The sequence below is a fragment of the Zeugodacus cucurbitae genome, chromosome 5, assembly GCF_028554725.1.
Source record: "Zeugodacus cucurbitae isolate PBARC_wt_2022May chromosome 5, idZeuCucr1.2, whole genome shotgun sequence".
Lineage (NCBI taxonomy): Eukaryota > Metazoa > Arthropoda > Insecta > Diptera > Tephritidae > Zeugodacus > Zeugodacus cucurbitae.
Window position 1 is genome coordinate 19,263,345 of NC_071670.1, and position 27,406 is coordinate 19,290,750.

The following is a 27,406-nucleotide window of genomic DNA, read 5'->3' on the forward strand; positions in this document are numbered from 1 at the left end:
AGATTTTTGAGTTATAAAAGTTCGAGATATGAAAGTTCAACTGTATCTAATTATAGGTTTTTAAACATACGATGGATTTCTATCTATTCGGTTAATATGTGAGATATCTTAGCAAAATTAAGCGAACGTTAAATATTGGATATAATGTAGCTTGATGATGAATATAAGTGAATTGTTGCGGGAATTATCCCAGCTTCTATATATTGTATATATATCAAACTCTACAAGTCGCTCATTATTCCCGTCCTGATGTATGGCGCCGAAGCGTGGACGATGACAACATCCGATGAGACGACTCTTGGGGTTTCCGTAAGATTTATGGTCCTCTGAACATTGGCAACGGCGAATACCGTAGACGATGGAACGATGAGTTGTACGATTTATACGACGACATTGTCATAGTTCAGCGAATAAAAAGACAGGGGCTAGGCTGGCTAGGTCATGTTGTGCGAATGGGTGAAAACAATCCAGCACTGAAAGTGTTCGATGCAGTACCCGCTAGAGGAAGCCGCAGAAGAGGACGACCTCCACTCCGGTGGAAGGACCAAGTGCAAAGTGACCTGGCTTCACTTGGTGTCTCCAGTTGGCGCCAAAAAGCAAAAAGGAGGAACGAGTGTCGCGCTCTGGTGGATTCGGCTATAATCGCTTAAAGCGGTTTCTACGCCAAATATATGTATATATCATACATTTTCGTTATTCTAGTGGATTTTATGCCAAAAATGTGGATCAAATTGTGCGAGGGTATAAAATATTTGGTTACACCCAAACAAAGCGCTTCCTTACTTGTTAAGCAATAGAATTGAGCACTGCATTAAAAACAAACTCTCGATTATTAAATTTTAAATGAATTTTATTTTTGATTTTAATATTCTATACAAGTACATTTTTATATACTCATTATATAATACGAGTATGTAGTAATATGAGTTACAATTAGTCTCTAATTGGTCTAACAGTGGCGGTAGAACAGAATTTCACTAGCATATATTCATTTAATTAAAGACACGATTTTATGGCCTTTTATCGCATGCTTACATACTTGCAAGCACACAAATGCACTTACATACTTAACGATGTGGTTACATAGCAATAAACTTCCATACATAACTATGTAAGTATATATGCACACGAGCGTAACGGGCTATTAAATTACCAACACATACATATATACATACATGCATATGTGATATTTATAAAATTCTTAATTACATACATATTTCTAAATAATTATAAATACATTTACACCAATACATGCACATTCATACGCATTTAGTATGTATGTATTTCTTATGTGTAATTGCATATAAGAAGCATTTGCACTTGTATAAACTTACTATTTATTTACTATAATTTTTGCACAAAATGTTAACATTGCCATTAGACTTTTTGAATGTTTGCTTAAAATAACTTTTATTTCCATCAAAGTTGCTGGAATAACATTTACAATTCAGCTGATAGCCTTTGTAGCTAGCGCTGCATGCCTTAGGTTATACATATAGTATTAACTTTGTATAAGCTTTTATAAATAAATAAAAAAAAAAAAAAAACATTTACAATTATTGTGCTATTTTCGTGTACACGTGTAATCGTTTCGGGTATTTAAGTGTACAAAATTGATGCTAATACTTATGGGTTTACATATTTACATATATCTGTATATGTATTAGTGTGCTGCGTGTAAAGGGTGTGTTTTAATAAAATCTTCAATTTAAATTCACCAACTGGTTTTTTATTTATAAATATTTATTTATATACATATGTAAGTGTATGTATTTATAATATAACTTTTACCGTCTTTTATTAATTTTTGTAAATTTGAATCTGTGTAAAAGAATCGGATAATGCTGTATTGAAACAAAGAAAATGGTTTGTCATAAACGCAGATTAAAACTGTAAATATATACATACATATATACAAATTAATATTTTATTTTTGAAAACATAACCTGAAGAGCATTTTATTTAATTGTGTTCTTGAGCTACCCGGTAAATTGAGAAGCAATACACCGCGAGAAATATGCATGTATTTTACTTTAAACAATTGCAATGATTTTCAATTAAAAACAAGTAAGGAAAGGCTAAGTTCGGGTGCAACCGAACATTTTATACTCTCGCAATTTATTGAACAAATTTTAATAAGATAACACCCAAATTTACCTATAAATTCGGCACAAAGTTTAATAGAATAACGAAAATCGTCCTATATAGTGTATGAGGGCTGAGGTAATTCCTGAACCGATTTCATTCATTTTCCCCAGCTAGGTACACTATATCCAAAACTATACACGCACTTAATTTCGCAAAGATATAGTATCTCACATATTAACCAATACATATATGCAGATTAAAGCCCACCGTATTTTTGAAAAACCTATAATTAGGTACATGGGAGCTAGGAGATGTTATTATCCGATTTTAATAATTTTTGGAACAGAGACACACTATTAGAAGAAAACAATTTCCTCTGAATTACATTAAATTATCTAAGAGATTTACCAATATTTTCGGTTAAAATTTACCCTTAGGCGCTCAGTTCAATATGTCCGATATCTGGGGACTTGAAAAGTTATAGTCCGTTTTCGACAATTTTTTCACAAGTGAAGCCAGAGATGATATGTACTATTTGTGTAAAGTTTTATTCCGCTATCTTCATTGGTTCCTTATGTATACATTATAAAGTGAAGGAATCAGACGGAATTCAAAATTGAGTTATATGGGAAGTTGTCGTGGTTATGAACCAATTTCATCCATTTTTCACAGGGTGTCAAGAAAGTATTATATAAGGAATTTCATTGAAATCGGTCGAAGAAATGGTTTTTGACCCATAAGTGGGAGATGCCACGCCCATTTTTCATTTTGTAAAAAAATCTGAGTGCAGCTTCCTTCTGCTATTTCTTATGTAAAATTTAGTGTTTCTGACGTTTCTCGTTAGTGAGTTAACCCACTTTTAGTCATTTTCAACCTAACTTTTGTATGGGAGGTGGGCGTGGTTATTATCCGATTTCTTTCATTTTTGGACTGTATAAGGAAACGGCTGAAAGACACGACTGCAGAAAGTTTGGTTTATATAGCTTTATTGGTTTGCGAGTTATATACAAAAAACCTATTTGAGGCGGGGTCACGCCCACTTTTCCAAAAAAATTACATCCAAATGTGCCCCTCCCTAATACGATCCTATGCTCCAAATTTTTTCATAACTTTATTTATGGCTTAGTTATAACACTTTATAAGTTTTTGGTTTTCGCCATTTTGTGGGCGTGGCAATGGTCCGATCTTGCCCATTTTCGAAAGCAACCTCCTCAGGGTGCCAAGGAATACGTGTTCCAAGTTTCGTTAAGATATCTCAATTTTTACTCAAGTTATCCGTTGCACGGACAGACGGACGGACGGACGAACGGACAGACATTCGGATTTTGACTCGTCTCGTCACCTTGATCATTTTGATATATATAACCCTATATCTAACTCGTTTAGTTTTATGACTTACAAACAACCGTTAGGTGAACAAAACTATAATACTCTCTTTAGCAACTTTTGTTGCGAGAGTATAAAAAAAAGTTCAACAAATCATTATGAAAACTAATTGTTATGTAGAAGCAGAAAAAAAATCAATACAAGTTGATCGAAATTGTTGAAACTGTAGAGACGGATTGTGGTATCAAGTGCCCTTCGACTTCTATAAAGACGAAACAGTCAATTGATAAAGGCGAACTCAGTGAAGTGACTGGGAACGACATTAACTGATTTAAGAACTTTATAGCAGAGTACAAGCGCTTTATCGATCCGTCAGGACTATTTGGGTGTCACAAAGGACAGTCGATGCTGTCTAAGTGAGGTTCTCTGTAGATGAGGAGGTAAATTGACCTAGCCTGACCTAACTGACAAAGTTAAGACATATATAATGTAGGATGCACATGTAGTATTTTTATCGACTATATTGAAAAGGGATAATCCATCAATAGCGACTAGGCCAAAGGCGTTTTTGAGATGTGAAATTTAAACTAAAAGTTGCTGAGTTCACGAACTATCCCTGGTTTCCCATGTTTTTTTGTTGAAAAATTATACATTAAATTAATTTAAAAAATGATGAAATATACTATGTATATAGAAATTAATATGATTAATATTTATTGATACGCCACATTAAATACAAAAACGGCATAATTCAAAAATTATCAAATCATATTCATTCACATCTTTATCCTTATGTTAATTTTTGTGAATCCTTTGCCCTTAGTGTCATAAATATTATCTGAATTTTAACTGAAAAAATTGATTTACGAATAAGATGAAAATTAGATTTAGTTGAAAACGTTTTTTTAACAGACACAAGTCAGTATTATTCAACATAATAGAAATAAATAATGACAAGGGAATCCTCTAGGATTTTTTTTGATTCTTTAAGTTATAATGTGCCTCGTTGTTTCTAATAATTTATATTACAATCTGTTCTATGTTAATGAACTGTATATTTATCTCTTTTTCAAATGTAGTTCCATATAGCGTGCATTCTGTAAAATAAAGTGTGAGATAAAAGTGGAAAATGTGTAAAATAAGTACTCGCTTGTAAAGATTTTATTTGTTTAATTGCAGTCCGTAACAATATTAAATGATATTAAAAAGAGGTTGCAATAATTAATTAATTACCTAATATAATGTAATCGAATGGGATGTGTTCCAGTTTATTGTTTTAAAATTAATAATAATTTTATAGAATCGCTAGCATGTGATTTAATTTACTGTTACCATTTAATTATTATTTATATTTAACATTAGATGCCATTTTAAATACTTTGTTTATAATTATATATTTTATTTCTTGTAACATCGTCGTGCAACTTTGAGATATCTTAGTATTTGTATTTAGTTCAAATACTTTAATTACAAAGAACGATTTATATAATATTTATTAATAATTCATTTTTGTTTAATATTTGATTTATATAATTATTTTTAAAGATTATTTAAGTTAATCTCAACATAGATATGTCGTTGTAATCATACAAAAATTATGTTGATTTTAAATCAGATTTATATCGTGTTTGAATTGACAGCATGCTGGTATTGTAGTACATAGGAAAGGTGTGAAAATTCAGAAGTTTACAAATATATTAGAGCTTGGATCTTTATCATCTAAAATCTCTATGGTCGAAGTCGATTCTATAGTTAATTTTCAATGGGATGTAAAAATACAATGATATTAAATGCCTGAAAGAGCTTTATTCGTTTAAGTAGATTTTAATAGTTTTGTTAGGTTAGGTCGAGGTCGCCGAAGATGTGCCTTCCGAAGTGTTTTAACCTTATTCTGGCGTATGTTGGATATTGAAGGAGAAAGTGATTTTATGATTTCTCTTCGTATTCCTCTAAACAACTTTGGCAGCTAGCGTCTGGCTTGATGCATTCCTAAGCGACAGCAGCTGGAAGGACCGTTTTCGTCCACCGCTGGCCAGAAGAACCTCGCTACTGCACAGATGCTGGTTGTTGTCCAGCGTTTGGCGATCTCACTCGAAGTCAATATGTCCAGCGCTCCAGCGCAAGTTGGCCACGGACTACCCACCCGCTCTCACTCCGACATCAATGTTTCTAGGGTACACTCTCTTACAAGCTGGTCCGCTTTGCAGTTTCCAACGAATTCGCATTGACCGGTACCCATACAAGTCGGATTTCAAAGTAGTTTGAAGATACTGATAAAGATGTTAGACTCTCACTAACTAGCTTAGAGCGCCGAACGCCTAACGGTTGTTTGTAACATCTCAAATTAATCGATCTGTATTTCAAGTTAACCGAATGATCAGAATGACGAAAAAGATTAAATTTTCCGGCAGGTTTAGGTAAAAAATTAGACAATGGGTCCGACAACATTCACTTGAAGCAAAAATCTCAAATCTCATTTGAATGAAATTTAGGGCAGAATATGTATTACACCCATATAAGTGAAATTACACTTATTTTAAATTTACATTCAGTGCTATAGAGCACGTTGGTACAGATTTGGTACTCATTTTCTTTCTAAGCTTATTTATAAAACATGGAGTGAAAAGTCTTTGGCCATATTAACGTTTGCATGAAATGTCGTGAAACTTTACGATTTTTTCTTTGGCGATCTCTCTATCAGACAAATAATATTTTTGGAATGATATACAATAAAAAGCTTTTAAAAGTGTACAACAAAATCAATAAGAAATACTTTCTAAAGGTTATTTTCAATTTTTTTTAATTCTTAAATTCAGGAATGGCTGATTGCCGAAAAGTCGAGAATTGCATGCTCTTCAGAATATGAAAAATATTACAAAAACCTTTGTGTTGTCAACTCGAGGTTACACTATGTTTCTTTTTAAAGCTTCAATAATTATTATTTTTCAGCGATATTGTTTGCTGCTGTCGTTTACTAGTTTCCTTTTTTTGTGTAAGCGTTTGTTTATGTCTGTTTAAATTAGCCAATATAAAAGTGTAAATATTGATATATGTATGTATGTATTATGTGTATATTTATATATAATTGGTATGTGCAAACACATACTAACTGACGAATAAAAAAGAATTGATTATTCGACGAATCAAACAACACAGTCATGCTTACATACTTGATCTTCGACTAAGGGTTGCCGCGTTGCACATTAAAACGCCATATACAAATATACATACAGCTTATGCTACCGTTAAACCTACTTACAATACAAATACAATGCAACTGGATATATGTAGATAACTACTAATTACACTAAGTTTAATGTTGCGCGCCGTGTATGCTACCGCACCACGCACCACGTTACGTCGAGTGCTGTCTATAACTTGTAAAAAATAACTTGTTTTTCTTTCTAGCAGGCTTAAAATTAATACTGTTTAACTCTTACTGTATGATCCTTGACATCCATGACATATGCGGCAACTTCTTCACATCGTATGTGTTCGTGCCATGGCGTCTTGCCTTTTTGACTAACTGAAGACGCTACGTCATAAATTGACCAATTGCGATTTACGTTGAGCCTCCAGTCTGATTTCCAGCATTGCATAGGCCGGTAAACTCAACACGAGCATTATAACCATGGTGATAATCTTCGGTGTCTCACACATCAAACCATGCGCTGCGAAAGTGACACCCAGTCCAAGAAATCGCAGTGCCTGCAGGGGACTAGTGACATCCGTAACGTGATTGGCGTGATTCAGCGTGATTAAGGCCATTAGCAGTGTTTCCCACATACCATTACATGCGCCCCAAGAGGCAGCTAGCACATAGAATAGCGCCATGTCATCGCTCGACGGTTTCCAGCTGGATAATGCAAGCAACAGACACGATTGAAAGAAGAAACCTGCCACTGTGTGTGGAAGATGAAAAGAGATGAGATCATTATATGAACGTAACAAAACATAATTTGTCTTACAGATAACTACGATACGTTTGGTGTGGCGCAGTAGCATGCTCAACGTGCAAGAAACAATGCACTGCATGAGACCCATTCCGACTAAAGCACCGGCCACCATGCTTATACCCAAAGAGCACGAGACAAACGCCTGTAATTCCGTATAAAAGTTTAGTTATGCATGAGTTAATGAAATGAATTGATCTTCAAACACTGAGCTGTGAGTATTTACCCGTAAAAAGTCGCCCAGCATATAGGCCTGTTCGGTGCCCACGAAATAAGCCATCGGTCCGGCGAACAGTAACGTATCCGTTACGCCTTTAATATGCACCTCGCGTCGGAATGTGCCTGTTATACGTCCGCCAAAGAAGGATAAAGCCGCTGCTGCCAGCGTGAAGAAAAAGTAGACGCTTATTAGCGTTATACCGCCACCAGTTGATCTTTCATTGATGAATTGCGTGTAAATGGTTTCGTTGGTGCCGTTGCTCGTGTCGTCGAAGGTATTATCCTGGTGCCAAACGGGGCACATATCGGCACCACAAATTCTCTCGCCATGCTCATTATGATAGTAAAAATCGTCATAGTAACCCGGTATATTGGGCAAGAATCCAGTCATAGTGTGCGAATGTGAACGCAGTGCCACTGCTTTGACAATTGTTTCTGTGAGGTTCTCGTCGGGAAGTAAAGTACCTTGTGTCTCCATTGCCACTGTTTCGCCACTATCGAAGCAATTCCAATCGCTGGAACTACAAGCCAAAGTGAATGATGCCAAGAGCGCGCCTAGTATGATGCCCAGATCTTGTGCCACCTGAAACCAACGCGCTAGACGGCGTACCTTTTGATCGCGATTACAGAAGAGTTTATGTTCGTCCATCACATCTGTGGCATGCGATGAACTCAGCATGCATTCGTGTTGGGAACAACTCAGCTTGCTGCCAAAGTGCACCACAAGCGCTATTTTGCTAATCCATGAAGGGCTATATGTGACACCGAGCAGTATGTAAGCCGGCAGTAGCGTAAAGATGGAGGGAAAGAGATGGCATAAGAGGAAGATGCTCGTCGCTACGTAACTGGCGCCAATCACTGTTGTATAACCGTACTTCTGTATAAGGCGTTTGGTAAATAGGCACATAACGGCGGAGATTAAAAAGCAACCGCTCAATAGCAGTGAGCCGATATTGGGTCCCACATGTACCCACTGTTCGCGTTGATGCCAGACCGAGTTGGAACCTTGTAGCGCGAAGAGCGGCAATAATACGCCGCATATCAAGCCATGCGCCACCGCTATACAGATGAAGCTCTGACACACCTTATGTCTCACGTGTGGCGGTATCTTATGACGGCAGTTGCGGTTATTAAGCGTAATAAGGCGTCGTATCGATGCAGCACCAATGGAACTGTTGATGGACTCACGGCGACGAGAGGCAGCCAATGCGGCTTGCACCTGATATGATGACACCGGATTGATACGGTGTGAACGTGTAGAAATTGGTGAGTACGCAGCGAGGTGCTATAGGAAGAAATTATAGATAAGTGAAATGTTATCTTATCTAGTTGTAGAGAATTTGTTGAGATATTTTGCAAGATAAATTCCTTTCCTAAAATACTGTTTTTGTTTTATCGGTTCATTAAATTCTTTTTAGCAGCGCACAATTTGGTCTTCCCATGGTTTTCTTCTTAACATTTATTGGTCGGACTAAAACCCGGGTTTGTCGGTTGATCCAGTTGTGTAGAAATTTCTGTCTTAGGAACGTTTGGAAATAACGTTGTTGTTGTTGTAGTGTTTACCCACTAAATTAATTGTCATCGAAGTCATCTAAGGAAACGAGCTGTTTAGACAGGGTCGGACCAGAGAGAAAGAGATGGCTTCCAATAAGTGACCGCCGGAATGATTTTAACGAAACCATTTCAACAGAAACTGTTTGTAGAGCATTTCGTTATGCTCCTTCACAGGTAGCATACGGGCATCTTTATGTAGGTGCTCGACCAGAAACATCAAAAGGCAATATGTGGTTTTTAACAAAGTGTTTTTACTTGTTTGTTTCATAGAGATAGGTGTTTAAGCTGAGTAGGTTCGATGGAAATGTCAGTTATTATAGTTAGGATAATTTCTCAATTAAAAGGAATATAACCCGCTAGCCCATTTTCAGAGCGCTCTCGTCTTGGGAATGAAGATAAAAAGGAATATGGTCAGATCACCTTTTCTAGTCTAATAAGCATCCAATTCTCAATTGATTTGTTTACCTCCAACCAGTTTATTATATTTAATACCGAATGTGATGACAGTGGAGTTTTATTTAGTATGTCGTCGATATATTAAATGTAAAATTCGTTAATGACAGCTTTCTAAATGAAATGACATAAGATCTGGAGAACTCAAGCTATCCTTAATATTGCCGAGATAGGGCAATAAACAATTTCCTTTTTTAATTGTTTAATCCTTTAATAGAGAAGATGCAATAAGATTAAAAACGCTCATTTGTAAATATCGCCTTGATATTGGAGTACATTTTTATACGAGTCTATGTGGTTTATTAAAAGTGCTTGTTACTCTTTAATTTGACAAAATAATGACATCTGACATTTCCTGTGACACAAGCAGCCATCAAATACCTTGAAGGATAATTATATTTCAAGGTCAAAATCATAATCTTATTAATTGAGTAATGCTCTTATTTTCATTCAATTATCGTCATATCATTGCCGAGCTCGTTATTATTGCCTCAGTTGCTCTGACCCTAACTGTGGGCTACTATGGCAACAAAACGACGCGAGAAATGCTGCGGAACGAAAACAATAGTGCTCATTGTGCTGAGTTGATGTGGGCAGGAATAAGTAAACGTCAGCAAGAATTTATATTCATGGGCTTGGTTTTTGTTTTTGCAAAAGTTATCATCAACTTTGTGGGTCCAAGAGAGTGTGTGCTAGCACTTAACACCACGCATTCTCGCCCTCGTAAGTTGACTAAATTTCTCATCAATAGCATCGTGGTCATTGTTAAAATGTACGTTTCAACACAATTTGAAATCCCCCACACTCTGTCTTGGTGTATTTATGTATTTAGTAGTTAAATGTGCTTACCTCCATCAATTGTTCATCCCAAATATTGTGTGTCGCTCCCGAACTTCTTGTGCGTAGCACTCGATGTCGTGTTGTCAGCGAATGTCGATGATGTTGATGGTGTTGATGATGGTGTTTCGTTAGCAGTGCCGGCGTACCTAAGCCCAGCAGCGCTGCGCCACCCACGGCAAAGCCACCCAAAGTTGTCGTTGCCGTTGTGGCTGATGTATTGGCGCCAACGCCGAGAACACCAGTTGCTGCGGCTGTGCCTGTGAGATGGGAAGCTCCGACGGCAGCAGCCATGCCAAGTGTTCCACCACCCATACCCAAACCTGCCATCAGGTAAGCATTGTAGGAATTTTGCTGCAAAAGTAAATATATACGAGTATTCAACAGAAAATAGACGACAACGAGAAAAGAGAGCACATGAAAGTTTAAAGAGAGTTTAAGTTTAAGAGATGGAAAATAATTTAAGGATGACCTAAAAATGATAAGAGAAGGAAAATAATATAAGGATGACCCAAAAATTCTTTTTCTCACATGTGATTGTGAACTAATTTAAAAGAGTGCAACATTGTGAAATGTAAAACAAATACAGCTAAACTTCCTTATTAAGTTTATGATGTATTAAAGAATATCTAGCTAAAATGAATTTTTGATGGAGAGCTTTTTATAAAGGGGTAATTCGTCTTCTAATTTTGTATCTATGTATCAAACTCGACTGCAATGGTCAAATTAAAAAGTAAATATGCTCATATGTATTAAATTCCTTCAGTCAAATTATTTTCTCAATATGTCGTAGTGGAGTTCTTCGGTATCAAGACTGTGTTCTATTTTGGAGCGTTCAAATAATTGTAAAGTGTGTAAATTTAGATATTTATCCTTATTGTAAACTTCATGTGAACGACTTTCTCAATGAAAAACCTCACACATTTGTATTTTCTATATCATGATGTTCACATGGGAAAAATCTCACTTATTCAAAAAATTTCTGTAATTCTAAATGAAAGTTTGTTCATGTGAATAGCAATTACCCGCTTAAAGAACAACAAAGCCGTGGGGCCGATGGATTGCCGGCCGAGCTATTCAAACACGGCGGCGAAGAACTGATAAGTTGCATGCATCAGCTTCTTTGCGGAAAATGGTCGGAAGAAAGCATGCCTGACGATTGGAATCTAAGTGTATTCTGTCCAATCCACAAAAAGGGAGACCCCACAATCTGTGCCCATTACCGTGAGATAAGCCTCCTCAACATCGCGTATAAGGTTCTATCGAGCGTACTGTGTGAAAGACTAAAGCCCTCCTACAACAAACTGATTGGACTTTATTATGCCGCCATGTCTGAATTTGGTATACCTGCAAATTTCGGCTGCGTAAGCTGACGTTGAACAACACCAAAAACTCCGTCAGGATCTGGAAGGACTTCTCCGAGCCGTTTGATACCAAACGAGGTTTCAGACAGGGTGATTCACTAACGTGTGACTCCTTTAACTTGATGTTGGAGAAAATAATACGAGCTGCAGAGCTAAATAGAGAAGTTACAATCTTCTATAAGAAGCTGCTGGCGTACGCCGTTGATATCGATATTATTGGAAACAACATATTCGTATTCGCGTTTTGGCTCCCACCTCACTGTTGACAGTTATAACTTTGAAGTTGTAGATAACCTAGTATACCTAAGCACTAGCATCAACACCAATAATATTGTCAGCTTTGAAATCTAACGCAGAATCACTCTTGCCAACAGGTGCTACTATGGACTGAGTAGGCAAAGTAAAGTCCTCTCTCTACGAACAAAAACCAAAATCTACAAATCCCTCATCATTCCCGTCCTACTTTATGGTGCAGAAGCGTGGACGATGTCAACATTCGATGAGACGACACTAGTAGTTTTCGAGAGAAAGGTTTTGCGGAAGATTTATGGTCCTATTTACATTGGCAATGGCGAATACTGCAGACGATGAATGATGACCTGTATGTGTTATTCGACGACGTAGACATAGAAGAGACAGCGGCTACGTTGGCTAGGTCATGTTGTTCGAATGGACGAAAGTGCTCCAACTCTGAAAGTAAGCGGTGTCTACGCCATTCAAGAAAAGAAGAAATAGAAAAATCTTTTCCCAAAATCAATTGTAGTGAATATCAATATTAACAATTTATTTAATTTTGACAACTTTTTTAATTTGAACTAATGTCTCCGTATATTAGTTAGTTCTTCGGCTATATGAAACCATAGTTAAATTAATATTCGAATTCGTTTTTAAAGCGCAAGTGGATGCTATAAGCGTAGCATCCTTCTGAGAAGTGAATTTCACTCTGGTAGCAATACGACAATACTAGTAATGTGATCGCTGATTACGCGCTCGAGACTGGTAAAAAATATCTACCATAACTTTCAGTCGTTGCCGATTAGATCTTCCCGATTGAAATAGTTTTGGTGCCTAGCCACAGTGGAGTCCTGGAAATTGTAAGACAGATGAGATGGCAATGCTAGGCATGTCAATACCACTTCTTTGGTTCTAGATGCAGAAGTTGCCAGGAAGAAGACGAGGTGGAATAAAATTCCTTGGATCTTTTTTGAGCATCCTCGCGAATTAACGGATTTATAAGTAAGCAATCTATATACAGTTATGGAAGGTTCACATCGTTTTGAAGTCTAAAAACCAACTTTAGGTTTAAACACTGTTGAAAGTTTTAGTGCACAATCCAGGTATAGTAAAAAGCTTTCATAAATAAAATAAGGAGAAAGTGCATGTATTCGAGAATAACATGATTCCCTGGATATCATGGGGCCACTATCGTATTCAATTTAATCAACTTGTTCCCGGGTGAAAAACTTCAAGCTCACATTCGGATCCATGAAAATCGAAGTAGTCCTTGGGTATATAAGTGTGACTAGATAGCGGATATTGTTTATTTAATTATTGTTAAATAGGTATTGAATTGCGACTACGGAGTTTGTACAATTTTGTATTTTAAAATAATAATACCAATAACTGTAGTACGTTGAAAACTTTCTATGTATGTATATTGATAACGTTGAGTGTGTTGGACGGTTGAGGTACTTAGATATGAAAATCTACAATTCATATGATATGGTTAATTTTGTGTCCGATTTTTAATAGAATATCAAATAATATAAGTTATTTATTTATTGATTTGTTTAATGAATATGGTGAAACGGAAACATTTGTTTACAAATTATTTTTATAAAAAAATAAAAACAAACTATGATGTACAGGTTTCTCACTTACCTTGCGCTGTGCAAATAACGCCATACGCTCACGCTCACGGCTTGAATCACGTGCTCGTTGCTCTCGTAGCTGCTCACGTTGCTCGCGTTCACGGCGTTTCTCACGTCGGCGTTCTATTTCCTCCAACTCGTGCAAATTCGGTAAGCTACCCATGTTGATTGGCGTTCAAAAATTAAGATCAAGGATGCCCACTATATTGCTGTTGCGCGGCTGGGAGAAGCGTGGTGTCACAAATGCTGCAGCACCAAACGCTAAGCCATACAACCGAGAGTGTGTATATGCATCCGTATATATGTGTCTTTATGTAAATATTGGTATGTAATATTGGACTTGCGTTCAGTAAGCTATGATTTATTTTTTTGTAGATGAAAGCGCTCCTCTCTTTGTGTTTGTTTATTGACTGATTCATGCATCCAGTATACGCATTTTCATTAATGTGCCTTTATGCTGCTATTAGGCTAGGAAATTTTTAATTAAATGTTCTTTGGCTGCCTGGAGCAGCCATTTGTGGTTAGAGTTCATTAAGTTATTCCAGCTCGATTCAGCGACGCGGCGCAAAGCTAATGTTGCATACACTCACAAACACAAATCGAAGGAGAATCTTTGGGATATTAACTTTTTGATTACACATTTCGAATGCTACATTTTTAACGTTTCATTTATTTATTTATTATTTTATTGTTTTTGTTTAACTTTGTAAATATGTAATTATTGTGATATCCCTACACTTATGTTATTTAAATAAATGGCACAAATATATGCACTTACGTACGTACGTATGTATGTGAGCACTTATTAGTTTTCAATAGCTTTTGCCTGCAAGCATTGTGCTTTACATCGCACACACTACTTTGCTCACTCTTGTCAGCGTGTGTAGTCGCGCTTGACTGGGTGCCGTTGATGCGGTTAGTTGGGTCTAAATGAATGTGAATTCAAAATGTGAATTATTTGCTGTTGTTGTTGTTTATTGAAAGTTATATTCATAGATATGGTTAACTTGTCGCTATTTCCGTTGGTATTGTCACGCGCACATTTATGGATTTTAAAAAATAATGACAGCAGTCATTGTCGCAGGCATCTCCTTATACTATGCTTGAGGCGCAATATTAATTTTTTAAATTTAATTTTTCATTCACCTTATTATATAAGTATATCTAATCAATCATATTTCCATTGTTATTATTCATAAAATATTCTGTTCAATGGTTAGCTTTTACAGTAGTTGTTGCTTGTCTCTCGCTAAGCTTTTGCCAGCTAAAAGAAAATGTAATTATTATAATTTTGGTACAATGGTAAGGTCATATGCTGATTATCAGAAACCTTTAATATTTGCATCAAAATTTTAAACGCTAATGTAATAATGTGAGACCTGTATGATAATTCTCTAAGTATGAAGGATTCTACTTTCAAATCCAATTTTTTATTAAATATTTTATTAATTTTTGTATAACAACAAAATATGAGGTTTCGTGGAGAAAATTCATTTTTTATTATTAAATTATTTTTAATAATCATTAATTATTTTGTATTCCTTGTCTCATATTCTATGGTCCTACCTAAACATCAAAAATTGTAATCACATATTAATTGGGCATCTTTCATCGTTTTGGAAAATTACGGTTCAAGAACCCTTCATCATTGACCAACTATGTTTTCTAGTAAGCAAAACATACAAACATATGTACATACAAGTGAATCTAATAAAAGCGGATTAAAAATGCGGCAATGGAATACTTAATTTACTTAAACATTTTTATGTTACTCGCTTATCTTCAATATGAAGTCATAGCTTATATTTGCAAATCAAATCGTATTGCTAAGGGATATTCAGGGTTTCAAACCGGTTTTGAACCGAGCTTTTAATCGAACCACGAACCGAACCATTTTATTTTAAAATTCGAAATCAAACCGGAACCTAACCCATATGGTAAATAAATTTACTACTATAAATTTGTCTAATACCAATACCCTAAGCAGTAATTTTACATTGTATGTATTTTCACAAAATTAACAGCTCTTCAGATGATATGCATATGGTTAAAAATGATAAAATAATTCGTAATTAACTCAATAATGCTTTGATCAATATTGTAAATGAATTTGATCTAAATTACAAAGGCTGGATTTTCGTATACAGATAGATAGATATACACTCCGCGTCACAGGGCTTGCTTGAGCTACTGTGGGGGTCAGCAGGTGGCGGATAGCTGAACGGCCTCCAGATATGAAGGTTAGCTGCGAATATTCAATAAGCAGTCCCCGACCAAAGCAACAGAGATGGTGGGCGTAGCTTAAAAGGTTATATCTGCCTGATGAAGTCACTGTGATGGGGCGAATAGACGCCGCCCATAACTAAGTGTCAAACCCACAAAACCCCAGGAGCGTCTGACTCAGAATGAGCGGCTTACTGGGCAGCGTCTGTCTCCAGGTTAGGAGCGGCTGAACAAAACACCTTCCAGTAGGTATAAAATGGTACGGGTAGGATCCCGGAAGATAAAAAACAATGGCAGCAAATACAGTTGAAAAATTGAAAGTTACGGTGCAGGGTGTAAAAAGCCCAGTGCCGGCGGTTTTGGGGGGTGAGCAAGCAGGCTCCCGGCCGTCGATATCCAGCGACTGCAATGATGTGATGGTGGACCACTTGGCCATTGCATCAGATAAAACTACAAGTACGGAAATAGATCCATTTAAGCGAGCACCTAAACTAGTCAGATCGCCAGAGAAAACGCCTCTGGAAAAACATGTACGAGCAAGGTCGTCCCCACCCGCGCTGCAAACAGAAAACCTGACACAGCCGGAAAAAAAAGAAAGTGAGCGAGATCACATGTCCAAACTGGGAGAAAACATTAAGAAGCTCATTAGTATGATGAGTCTCCCACAACGGTCGATAAACAACCCCATGAGGGACGTTTTAAGCGCGATCGCGAAGTTACATTCGAATGCAGAGAAAGATTATAATAAACTTAAGAGCACTAGCTTAAACAACCAGCCGTTATTGAACACTGTAGAAGCCACACCGAAAAGACTTCGAGATGAAAAGCAAGGGAGTCGAAAGACGCCACCGAAAAGGACTAAACGATCTCACATCGAAGAGACACCGAAAGAAACATTGAGAGTAGGTGAAATTGGTGAAAGCCCGACCTGTATAAGGGAAAAGGACACACCACGAGATGAAGCCTGGGTATCAGTAAAGTATAAATCCCAAAAAACAAAGAAAACGAAAAATGAGAGCGTTAAGCCACCGCACCCGCGACCGGACGCGCTTGTCATATCAAAAACTGGAGACATGTCCTACAGCGGCATGCTGAGGGCGGTGAAAAAGGATGGAACCCTAAAAGAGCTGGGAGAAAATGTCTCAAGAATAAGAAAGACTGCTTAAGGAGAAATACTGCTCGAGCTAAGAAGAGCACAAACAGGAAGTACCGAAGAGTACCGGAAAAATATAGATAGGATATTAGGAGGCCAGGCGCAATTAAGAGCTTTAACGCATGAGTTAACAATTGAAATTCGCGACTTGGACGAAATTACAACGAAGGATGATATAGCCGATGCCATTCGAACACAAATTAAAGAGCTAAATAATTTCAGTAGTGACTCTATCAAAAATATCAAGAAAGCATATGCAGGTACACAAAGGGCAGAGATAAGTCTCCCAGTGCAACTAGCGAGGCAACTGCTGGGCACCCAAAAAATTGGATGGGTAGTATGTAGAATTAGAGAAAAGGCAAACTTAAAAAAATGTTACCGATGTTTTGAATTCGGACATGTTGCAAAAACTTGCACGAACTCAGAAGACAGAAGCAAATGCTGCATGAGATGTGGTGAAAATGGACACTATGCGAAGGATTGCCTTAAAGAACCTTCCTGCCTTTTATGTAAAAGCAAAGGCAGAATGAATACAAACCACCAAATGGACAGCCGAAGATGTCCAATCTTTATATAAGCGTCTAAAAAGATTAAATAAATGAAAATACTGCAAATTAATCTTAATCATTGTGAAGCCGCACAAGAACTCTTAACGCAAACCGTGTACGAAAAGAAAATTGATGTAGTAATCATAAGTGAGCAATATAAAAACCCGATCTCTAATACGTGGGTCTCTGATAGTAGTAAAAAAGCAGCAATCTGGATCTGTGGTGATAAGACGATACAGGATAATCCACTGACAAATAAATCCTTCTACGCAAGAGCAAAGGTCAGCGGAATACACTTTTATAGCTGCTACTTGCCGCCAAGTCTTTCACAGCCGGAATTTGAAAAAGTCCTTGATGAACTTGTTAGGGATGTCCGCATCACCAACCCAAACATAATAGCTGGTGACTTCAATGCATGGGCCTTAGAATGGGGTAGTAGGAGCACAAACCATCGAGGACAGGCATTACTCAAAGCTTTCTGCCTACTCGATATTATCCTACTAAATACAGGTGGCAGAAACACTTTTGAAAATAATGGTCGTGGTTCTATTATAGATATATCCTTCGCTTACAAATCACTGGCTCGAACGACAGAGTGGCAGGTGTGTGATACGTACACACATAGTGACCATTTCGCTATTTTTATAGATGTAGGGAAACACTCCATTACCGGAAAAAAAAGTGCACGCGTAAGGAAGGTAAAAACTAAAGGGTGGAAAGAAGACACCATTGATGAAGATTTGTTCAAACACATGTTGACTGAAGACATACCCGAATCAGGAGACATAAATCAGATGGCTAAGCTGCTAATCCAACATATCTGCAGAGCCTGCGACGCATCCATGATTAGAAAGAAACAAAGCTTTAAACGTAAGCCAGCTTACTGGTGGAACAGTGAAATCCATCAATTGCGAATAGATAGTAATAAAGCGAGGCGACAGTACCAGAGAGGTGCAGGAACGGTAGAACATGAGAGTCTTCGCGAAAATTTCAAGAGTAAGCGAAAAATGTTGAAAAAAGCAATAAAAGCAAGTAAAACATCGTGTTTCAAAGAACTCTGTAACAAACTCGATGAAAATCCTTGGGGAGGAGCGTATAAGTTGGTTATGTCTAAGGTTCGCGGTCCTAAAGTACAAGCGCCGACCTGCCCAACCCTGCTAAAACATGTTGTGGAAACATTATTCCCGACACAGAACACGCGTGAAGAAGAGCTATTACCACACGATGAGGTAGAACCAGTAACTATACCAAATGTTACGGAAATGGAAGTGATAAATGCTGCTGCGCGTTTCGGAAATGCTAAAGCACCAGGTCTGGATGGAATTCCAAATCGTGCTTTGAAGATCGCAATAAAGCAAACCCCAAATAGTTTCATCAAAGTTTTTGAAAAATGCTTGACTGGTGGTGTTTTCCCAAAAATATGGAAAAAACAACGCTTAGTCTTATTGCAAAAGCCCAACAAAACGATTGGTGACCCCAGCGCTTATCGTCCACTTTGTATGATAGACACAATTGGAAAAATCTTGGAGCGATTGATTTGTGAACGTCTCGAAGCGCATCTTGAGGAAGTGGAAGATGGCTTGTCTAGCAACCAATACGTGTTTCGTAAAAAGCGCTCGACCACCGACGCAATCAAAACACTGACAGGAATCGCAGAAAAGGCCATTGAAGGTACTAGGTGGATGCATGGTACCAAAAAATACTGTGCAATCATCACCTTTGACGTAAAAAATGCGTTTAATTCTGCGTATTGGCCCCACATAATACACGCCTTAATGAATCTTGAAACACCGGTATATTTACTTAGAATTATAAGAAGCTATTTGTCCGACAGACTGTTGTTTTACGACACAGATGAAGGGACCAAAAGTTATGCGGTAACGGGTGGAGTTCCACAAGGCTCCGTCCTGGGACCGGTGTTATGGAATATCCTGTATGACGGAATATTGCGTCTCCCTCTGTCGAAAGAAGCGAAGATAATTGGATATGCTGATGACATTGCTGTGCCAATCGTTGCAAAAGAGTTACATCAGATTCAAAGCGCGTGTGTTTCTACGTCGCAGAAGATCAAAAATTGGTTGGATGCGTGAAGACTACAGCTGGCGAGACAGAAAACTCAAAAAAAAAAGCAGTCTTGATTACGAGCAGAAAGAAAGTAGAGACTATAACTCTAAACATAGATGGGTATACTATTACAACGCAGCCATCACTAAAGTATTTGGGCGTAATAATTGATGAGAGACTGAATTACAAAAATCATATCGAGAAAACGTGTGAAAAGGATGCACGAGTGATCTCAGCCTTATCGCGAATTATGGCCAACATAGGTGGCCCAAATCAAGACAGAAGGTTACTTTTAGCGAAAACTAGCCAATCGATTGCACTGTATGCGGCTCCTGTGTGGGCTCAAGGATTGGGTCAAAAAGCATATGCCAGAATGTTGAACTCGCTATTCAGACTAAGCGCCATTAGAGTAGCCAGTGCCTTCCGCACAGTATCGCAGGAAGCTGTTAGCGTCATAGCAGGAATAATGCCACCAGATTTAATTGCTCTTGAACTCAAAAGAATATACGATTCTAGTAAAATACTCGGCAGGCCGTTAACAATAGAAGAACGGAAAGAAGAAAGACAAAAGAGTCTGAAGGAATGGCAAAACCGTTGGGATGCAACAACCACAGGGCGATGGACTCATCGGCTTATAAAAAACGTCGAAACTTGGGTAAATAGAAATCATGGATATACGGATTTTTAAATGATGCAGTTTCTAACTGGACATGGATGCTTTAGAGAGTACCTCCACAAGTATGGCCATGACAATGGAGTAATGTGCTTCTTTTGTGGTAATGAAAACGAAAATGCTCTACACATTTTCTTCTATTGTCCGAGATATAATATAGAACGGTTTCAAATAGAACAGCAGTTAGCGGAGCGACTATCACCCGATAATATGCATATTGCAGCAATCTTCCTATGTTGCCAAGAAACACGTGTACCAAGATATCTTAATTTTTACTAAACTTACAGCTTCCACAGACGGACGGACAGACAGACATCCGGAATTGAACTTTACTCGTCACCCTGATCACTTTAGTATATATCACCTTATATCTAACTCGTTTAGTTTTAGGACTTACAAACAACCGTTATGTGATTACCGAAGGGATAGAAACATTTTGTCCAGGTGCATAAAGATGAAAATCTAATTGGCACTATGCTGTTTTTTCGGATGAAAATCCGAATCGGATGAATCCGGAGTGTATAATTATTATTTCCTTGATGTTCGGTCGGCTGGAATGGCTACATAGTCGTGGGGGTGGTGTGATAGGTTGGAGAGTCATCTTCAACCATGGTATATACTAACTGTAATTTTTTTTACAGTACTAATATGAGTGCAAAGGCATATTAAATGTACGGGAAACTGTTTATATCTATTTTCAAAATTTTATTGGAACTTTGCCATGGTATTTCCATCATAATAATGGACATATTAAAAGTCGAATATTAAGTCTTGAAGCAAGGGACAAAATTGTGTTTTAACACCAGTTTGACACCATACAGTGGACTCCTTAATCATCGGAATCAATATAATAGAAAACATTGTTTCGGAAAGTTTACGAGTCTCGCAGGCAATATTACACTAAATAAGAACATATTCAAATCATCACTAATTTTTCCATTGATTTCGTAAAAAAAATATTTAAAAATATTGAAGAAAGATAAAATGAAATTTTTGTTTTATTTAGTAGAAAATTGATTCATTAATAATCTCTAAAAATTTTGCATTGATAGAAATTAATTAAAACTTTTTGATCCAGAGGTGCTAATCCGATTATGCGCAGTGTATATAGCAAATACTTAAGTTTTTTCATATACTAAGGCTGTAAGGTGGATCGCCTCCTTGCCCCCGTAAATGAACTGCCTCCTTCAAGGCCTTAAAACTCCGTACGGACCCCCGACTTGACACGGACAACGATCAAGGCTAACCGTTTTTGGGATGTGGTTGACCCTGGGTTGGTGTTCGAGGTATTCCGCCACCTGAGTATGTTGGGATGTATACCTTCAGAAATGGCTGGGCGGGTTAATGCCAAGACTGTCTCCGTCCCGTTAAAACTCTGGCAGGTTTCAGAGTACATTCCCATCCTGTCATCCTTAAGTTAATGTGGCCTTCACGCATACGAGCGTGCGTCGCCTTGGCCTCTTAGCAGATCTTGAGGCCATTAAAGGCGATTACCTTTCCTTCAGGTAGATAACGGCTCTGAGTGGGGACCCATAAAAATGAATAACAATAACAACAAAACAAAAATGGGCGTGGGAGAGAACCAGTCGAAAACGAATCAAAAAACGAAGCAATGATTCCTCTCAACGAACAGTGTCCCGGATCCCTGTCGGTGGTGACGAAATCCCTACACAGGCGTGGCTATCACCCGTTAGGGGTGTTAAGTCGGTGGGTGTCAGCGGAAGTCAGCCGGCAGTATCACTTTCTGTTGAACATCCTATATCGTCACTAATGTAATCAAATGTTATCTTCTTGTGATATTAAAACCGATTTCAAAGATAGGCCGAAAGGAAATAAGGGCCTATGAATGCCTTCCTGCGTTCGTTGGAGAAACATTAGAAGATATTCTCCTCCATAATTTTCATATAAAACGGTCTCTGCAACAACAAAACTTGTTTTTTTTTTGTTACACTCATACATAAAATACTATATATACATATAAATAATATATAAAATTGGTAGCGACCACTCGAGCAGAACGAATTAGGAAGAGTATAATTATAGTATACAAAGTTTTATAGTAAAGTAGAGTAATATGAGAAACACATTTACAAAATATGTTTATGTATAATACTATATACATATGAATATTTAAATGTATTATAAATAAATATATATTATAATTATAAATATAAATAAATATATTTCTCAATCTACGAGTTTATGTATGCAATATTCATGCCATATTTGTATATGCACCCATATGACCTCTGGTTGGTGGTCCTCCTCATACTACAAAAAAAAGAAGAATCATACATATTTAGGGTGTTTTTTTTTATAGATATGTGGAGTGTCAAAGTATGCATAGGCATTTGGAAATATAGTTCCAAATCTTGTGTTCTGTGCGACAGACTTACAGAACAAATCAGCGAGGAGGTATATAAAAAAAATTGTATTTGGAGTAACAATAATCTTCAAGAAATTTTACAGATTCCCTTCTGTCTAAAAGGAGTATTGGCAAGTGTTTTAGTTGACGAAGATCTCATTGGTCTATACTTTTTTTAAAACTGCATTTGGAGTTGATGGGTACCGTCAGGTCGTGACACACAACTGTTTATTGGTGTGGGTACTGAAGCCTAAGTTGTATCGATAAGGTCAACTAGGGAAACGTACTGCAAAGTGACAGGGTGACCTGGACAAAATTTATCTGCTATAGTTCTAAAGAAATACCCTCTACATGTACGTATGAATTGACTGAATAGTAGATAACGTGAATGCGGAATGGGAAGCAAACCGCGATGCAGAAAATTACGCTAATCATTCTTATGTACTGAACAATACATAAGTATATATGTACATACATATAAAACTTATAAATGCGTACAGCATTATGTGAGAGCATGTCCATATTTGTATGTAAGTACTAGTATTTGCATAAAACTGGATGCTTAACGTATGCACAGCAACGCCCACCAGTTTGCCTTCATTGCCGCTATTTCGTTAAATACGTAAATTATATCTTACAGATGCTGCTTGCCACAGAACGCTTAATTCAAACAAAAAACACATAACGCACGAAATAATCCCCAAATGAAAGAATGAGGCGTTAAGCGCTAGTTGGGGGTTGTGGGGCCAACGGGAGCCAAACATGAATAACGAGGTAAATATGAGGTAGCAGTTAATATGTACGTGCATACAAATATGCATAAGTAAGAGTGTATGTACATATGTATGTGTAAGAGTTATCTTTTCGCAATCTGTGTAAGATTTGATAAGAGGGAAGTGCGGTTTGCTATGGCATTCTAGCGTTATATGAGTCCTTCTGGACTCTTTAGTTGTTTTGCTTCATTTGTCTAATGCTGCAAGTACACATACATATACATACATATTCCGTTATTGTACTGCTTTGTATATTAAATAAATCTCGTTAACATTTTACGTACTGTAATTTATTCCCACTTACGACGCAACTCAACTCTTACAGTGGTATGGTGGTGTTAAAAAAATGATGAAAACATATTTTAATAATGGACGCAACGTGTTGCACAGAGACACTAAATTTTCATCTCAATAGCTAAATTTGAAAATGGGCGAAATCGGTTCACAACTACGCCTACTTTCACTGGACTTTGAAGTCCATCTGATTCGTTCGCTTTACAATATATATCTAAGTTAAGCACCAGTGAAGGTATCGGAACAAAATTTTGCGAAATTATAAATTTTCCAGGCCCCGTATATCAGATCTTGTCACTATTTTTTTTATCAAAAATAGGTAAAAAACTCTTTACTATATTCGAAAGAAATTCAAAGGAGTCGTTGTTCTTATATTAGTTTGCCTCTGCACCAAAAATGAGCAAAATCAGGTCAATGCTTTCTCTAACCCCTATATACCTCATATATTGATTTTAAAACCTTGGGTAGACTTTATACCATGTATTAATAATATATTTTAGATACATTTTTTATCACCGGTCAACACTAAATTTTTCGTTAGTTCAAAAATATGTAAATACACATATGACTAATAAAAATAATTGAAGCGCTTAAAATCGCCATATAAAAACAACAAGAAATTTGAGATTTCCGTGCAATATCTAGGATGCTATGCTCTCAATATCGTAAATATTAATAATGAAAACTAAATCAGTTCATGATGAATAAAACAAAAGAATTCTACAACACCTAGCATTACTAAATATGATGTGAATTCTAAAATGTATTATAATATTTCAATAATACAAAAAACAAAGCTTCTAATAATATCCTTCGCCGATTCTGCGATCATTAATTTACGGAAACTACAAAAGACATATCAACTTCTCAGACACAAATGTCATTTCAATCAAAAATATACATAATTCCAACTATGTTATACAAAAAATCCGTTAAGAATTCGTACTACATTCAAATCCGGTAATTTTGCATTTCAATAATACTTAAGTATTAATTGCCCTACTGTATGGAGTACATTTTGCATCTCAGCATCATCATCCGACTAACAGCTGTTTCTGCTTTCAATCGAGTTGCTATGGAAAGAGAACTTTGGTTTTGCAGTTTTGATTGCTTGCTACTGCTTCTCATATTTCGAGTCAAAGTGTAAGCTAAGACAAGCCAAGTTGGCTGCAATAATTGCGAGTTAAATATTTTCCATTTTTCTTTACAATGTTTCATTTCATTGTTGCATGCAAAAGAGAAAATAAATTCAATTATTCAAATTAATCATTTTAGTTTTGAATATATGAACCTTTAGCCTATCCTAAATCTATTCAGACCACTAAATTCGATTTCCAACAATTCGGGCATTTGACTGATGTTTTAACATCGAAGAAATGTAAACATTAGTCTTGCGATACTTTTTGTCTAGCATAATTTTAAGTCTACTAGTTCAATGGTTATTTTGGGCATATTCTGAAACAGTATAATCTTGCAACCTCAGGGTGATGTTTGACCAACGCTCGACGCTCAATGGTTTCGAACCGCAGTCTTAAATGAGGCAAAGCGGGTAAAAATATCATGTGATATGAAACGTAAAAGTAGGTAGTACGATATCGGGAGAAAATTAAAATTATAAACTCTCTCAAATTTAAGTAATTAAAAGGATTTAAATATTTCAAGGTTGCCTAGTATAATCGAAAAATCGTAAAGTAACAAGTAAGGAAGGGCTAAGTTCGGGTGTAACCGAACATTTTATACTCTCGCAATTTATTTATTTAATTTTATTAATATAACACACAATTTGACCCATATATTAAAATATTCAATATAGAAAGGGGCTACCACACTATAAATGCAGTATTTGTGCAAAGTTCCGATATCTTCACTAGTACTTACTTTATATATTGTAAAGTAAACGATGTCATATCGCAACATGTCATTGGGATGTAAGAAAACTATTATAAACCAAGTTTCATTGAAATCGGTCGAGTAGTTCCTGAGATATGGGCGACGCCACGCCCATTTTCCATTTTGTAAAAAAATCTGAGTGCAGCTTCCATCTGTCATTTCTTATGAGAAATTTAGTGTTTCTGACGTTTTTCATTAGTGAGATAACACACTTTTAGTAATTTTTAACCTAACCTTTGTATGGGAGGTGGGCGTGGTTATTATCCGATTTCAACTATTTTCATGGTGTATGATGGTGTACGTAAGAGAACCGACTTCAGAGAGTTTAGTTTATATAGCTTAATTGGTTTGCGAGATATATACAAATAACCGATTTGGGGGCGGGGCCACGCCCACTTCCCCAAAATAACTACATCCAAATATGCACCTTCACAGTGCGATCCTATGTACCAAATTTTATTTCCATAGCTTTATTTATGGCTTAGTTATGACACTTTATGTGTTTTCGGTTTTCGCCATTTTCGAACTTAACCTTCTTATGGTGCCAAGAAATACGTCTTCCAAGTTTCATTAAGATATCTCAATTTTTACTCAAGTTACAGCTTGCACGGACGGACAGACAGACAGACATCCGGATTTGAACTTTTCTCGTCACCCTGATCATTTTGATCTATATAACCCTATATCTAACTCGTTTAGTTTTAGGACTTACAACCAACCGTTATGTGGACAAAACTATAATACTTTCGTAGCAACTTTGTTGCGAGAGTATAAAAGTCGAAGGTAGATGGGGTTATACATATACCGAATTTCAACATTTCTGAATACTCGTTACGTCTATTTAAACCAGACAAACTTAAGAATGTCGATGAGCTGTTTTGATAGAACATTGCTCTCTAGTAGGCTGATAGATCTCTTCAGTTTAAACATGTTAGATGTTGATGTTCACGGAATTTTGATATATATTTCTTTTTGCTGTCCTCTATCTCCTTCTTTACCATAGGAATATCAAGATCTGTGTGAATATTTTCATTACGTACATTACGGTGAATTGTGACCGTGATTGTCCTAAGCATTTTTAATAGGAACCTCTGTATGTAATAATAATAATAATAATAATAGGAACCTCAATGTTGATTGCACAGATCATACCCCACAGTTGAATACCATACCACTTCTACATCGGCTATATGATGGCATTTATAATCGGGCTTTGTAGTCTAGGCTATGTTTAGAATTTGGATGTAATCTTATACTGTTTTTTTAGTTCGTAATGTCTGAGTACTAATGAATTTTAAATTATGTACTTTATGTGGGCAGTCAGTCCGATTATTAATAAGTTTACATTTTCTTTGGTCATTTTTATAATTTTCGATTGTTTCGGAAGCAGCTTAAATCGCAGTTCATTCATTATTGTAATTTTTTATTGATTTGTGATGTTGTCGATTGCACAGCTCTCACTTTGTTCAGAGCTTTAGCATGCTAATTATTCATTACTTTTATTTACTATTGATATCTTATGAGTATCAACTATCTTCAACTGCATTTTTCGATTATTCAAGATCATTTCATGATTTTATTTTCCAACCTTAAAAGTTCCTTTTATAAGAGGAGCTATGAGAGATACATACCTACCGATATCAACATCAAGCATAAAGTCAACCTTTTTGGTAACAATTTGAAGATTCATTTAATTACAAATCATATGAATGCAATTTAGAAACCAACCTTATGCATCTTAATTATTTCGACATCTCA

General features: G+C 36.6%; 1 protein-coding gene across 1 annotated transcript; it reads right to left on the bottom strand.

The window, feature by feature from the left end:
- Nucleotides 1-917: 917 nt before the first annotated feature.
- LOC105215205 (uncharacterized) lies at nucleotides 918-14,943 on the bottom strand. Its single transcript, XM_054231594.1, has 5 exons — nucleotides 13,676-14,943; nucleotides 10,443-10,784; nucleotides 7,594-8,871; nucleotides 7,383-7,512; nucleotides 918-7,316 (listed from the first exon to the last, which is right to left on the bottom strand). The coding sequence occupies exons 1-5, from the start codon at nucleotides 13,826-13,828 to the stop codon at nucleotides 6,955-6,957; spliced, it is 2,265 nt and encodes a 754-aa protein (XP_054087569.1). The 5' UTR covers nucleotides 13,829-14,943; the 3' UTR covers nucleotides 918-6,954.
- Between the last annotated feature and the right edge of the window lie 12,463 nt (nucleotides 14,944-27,406).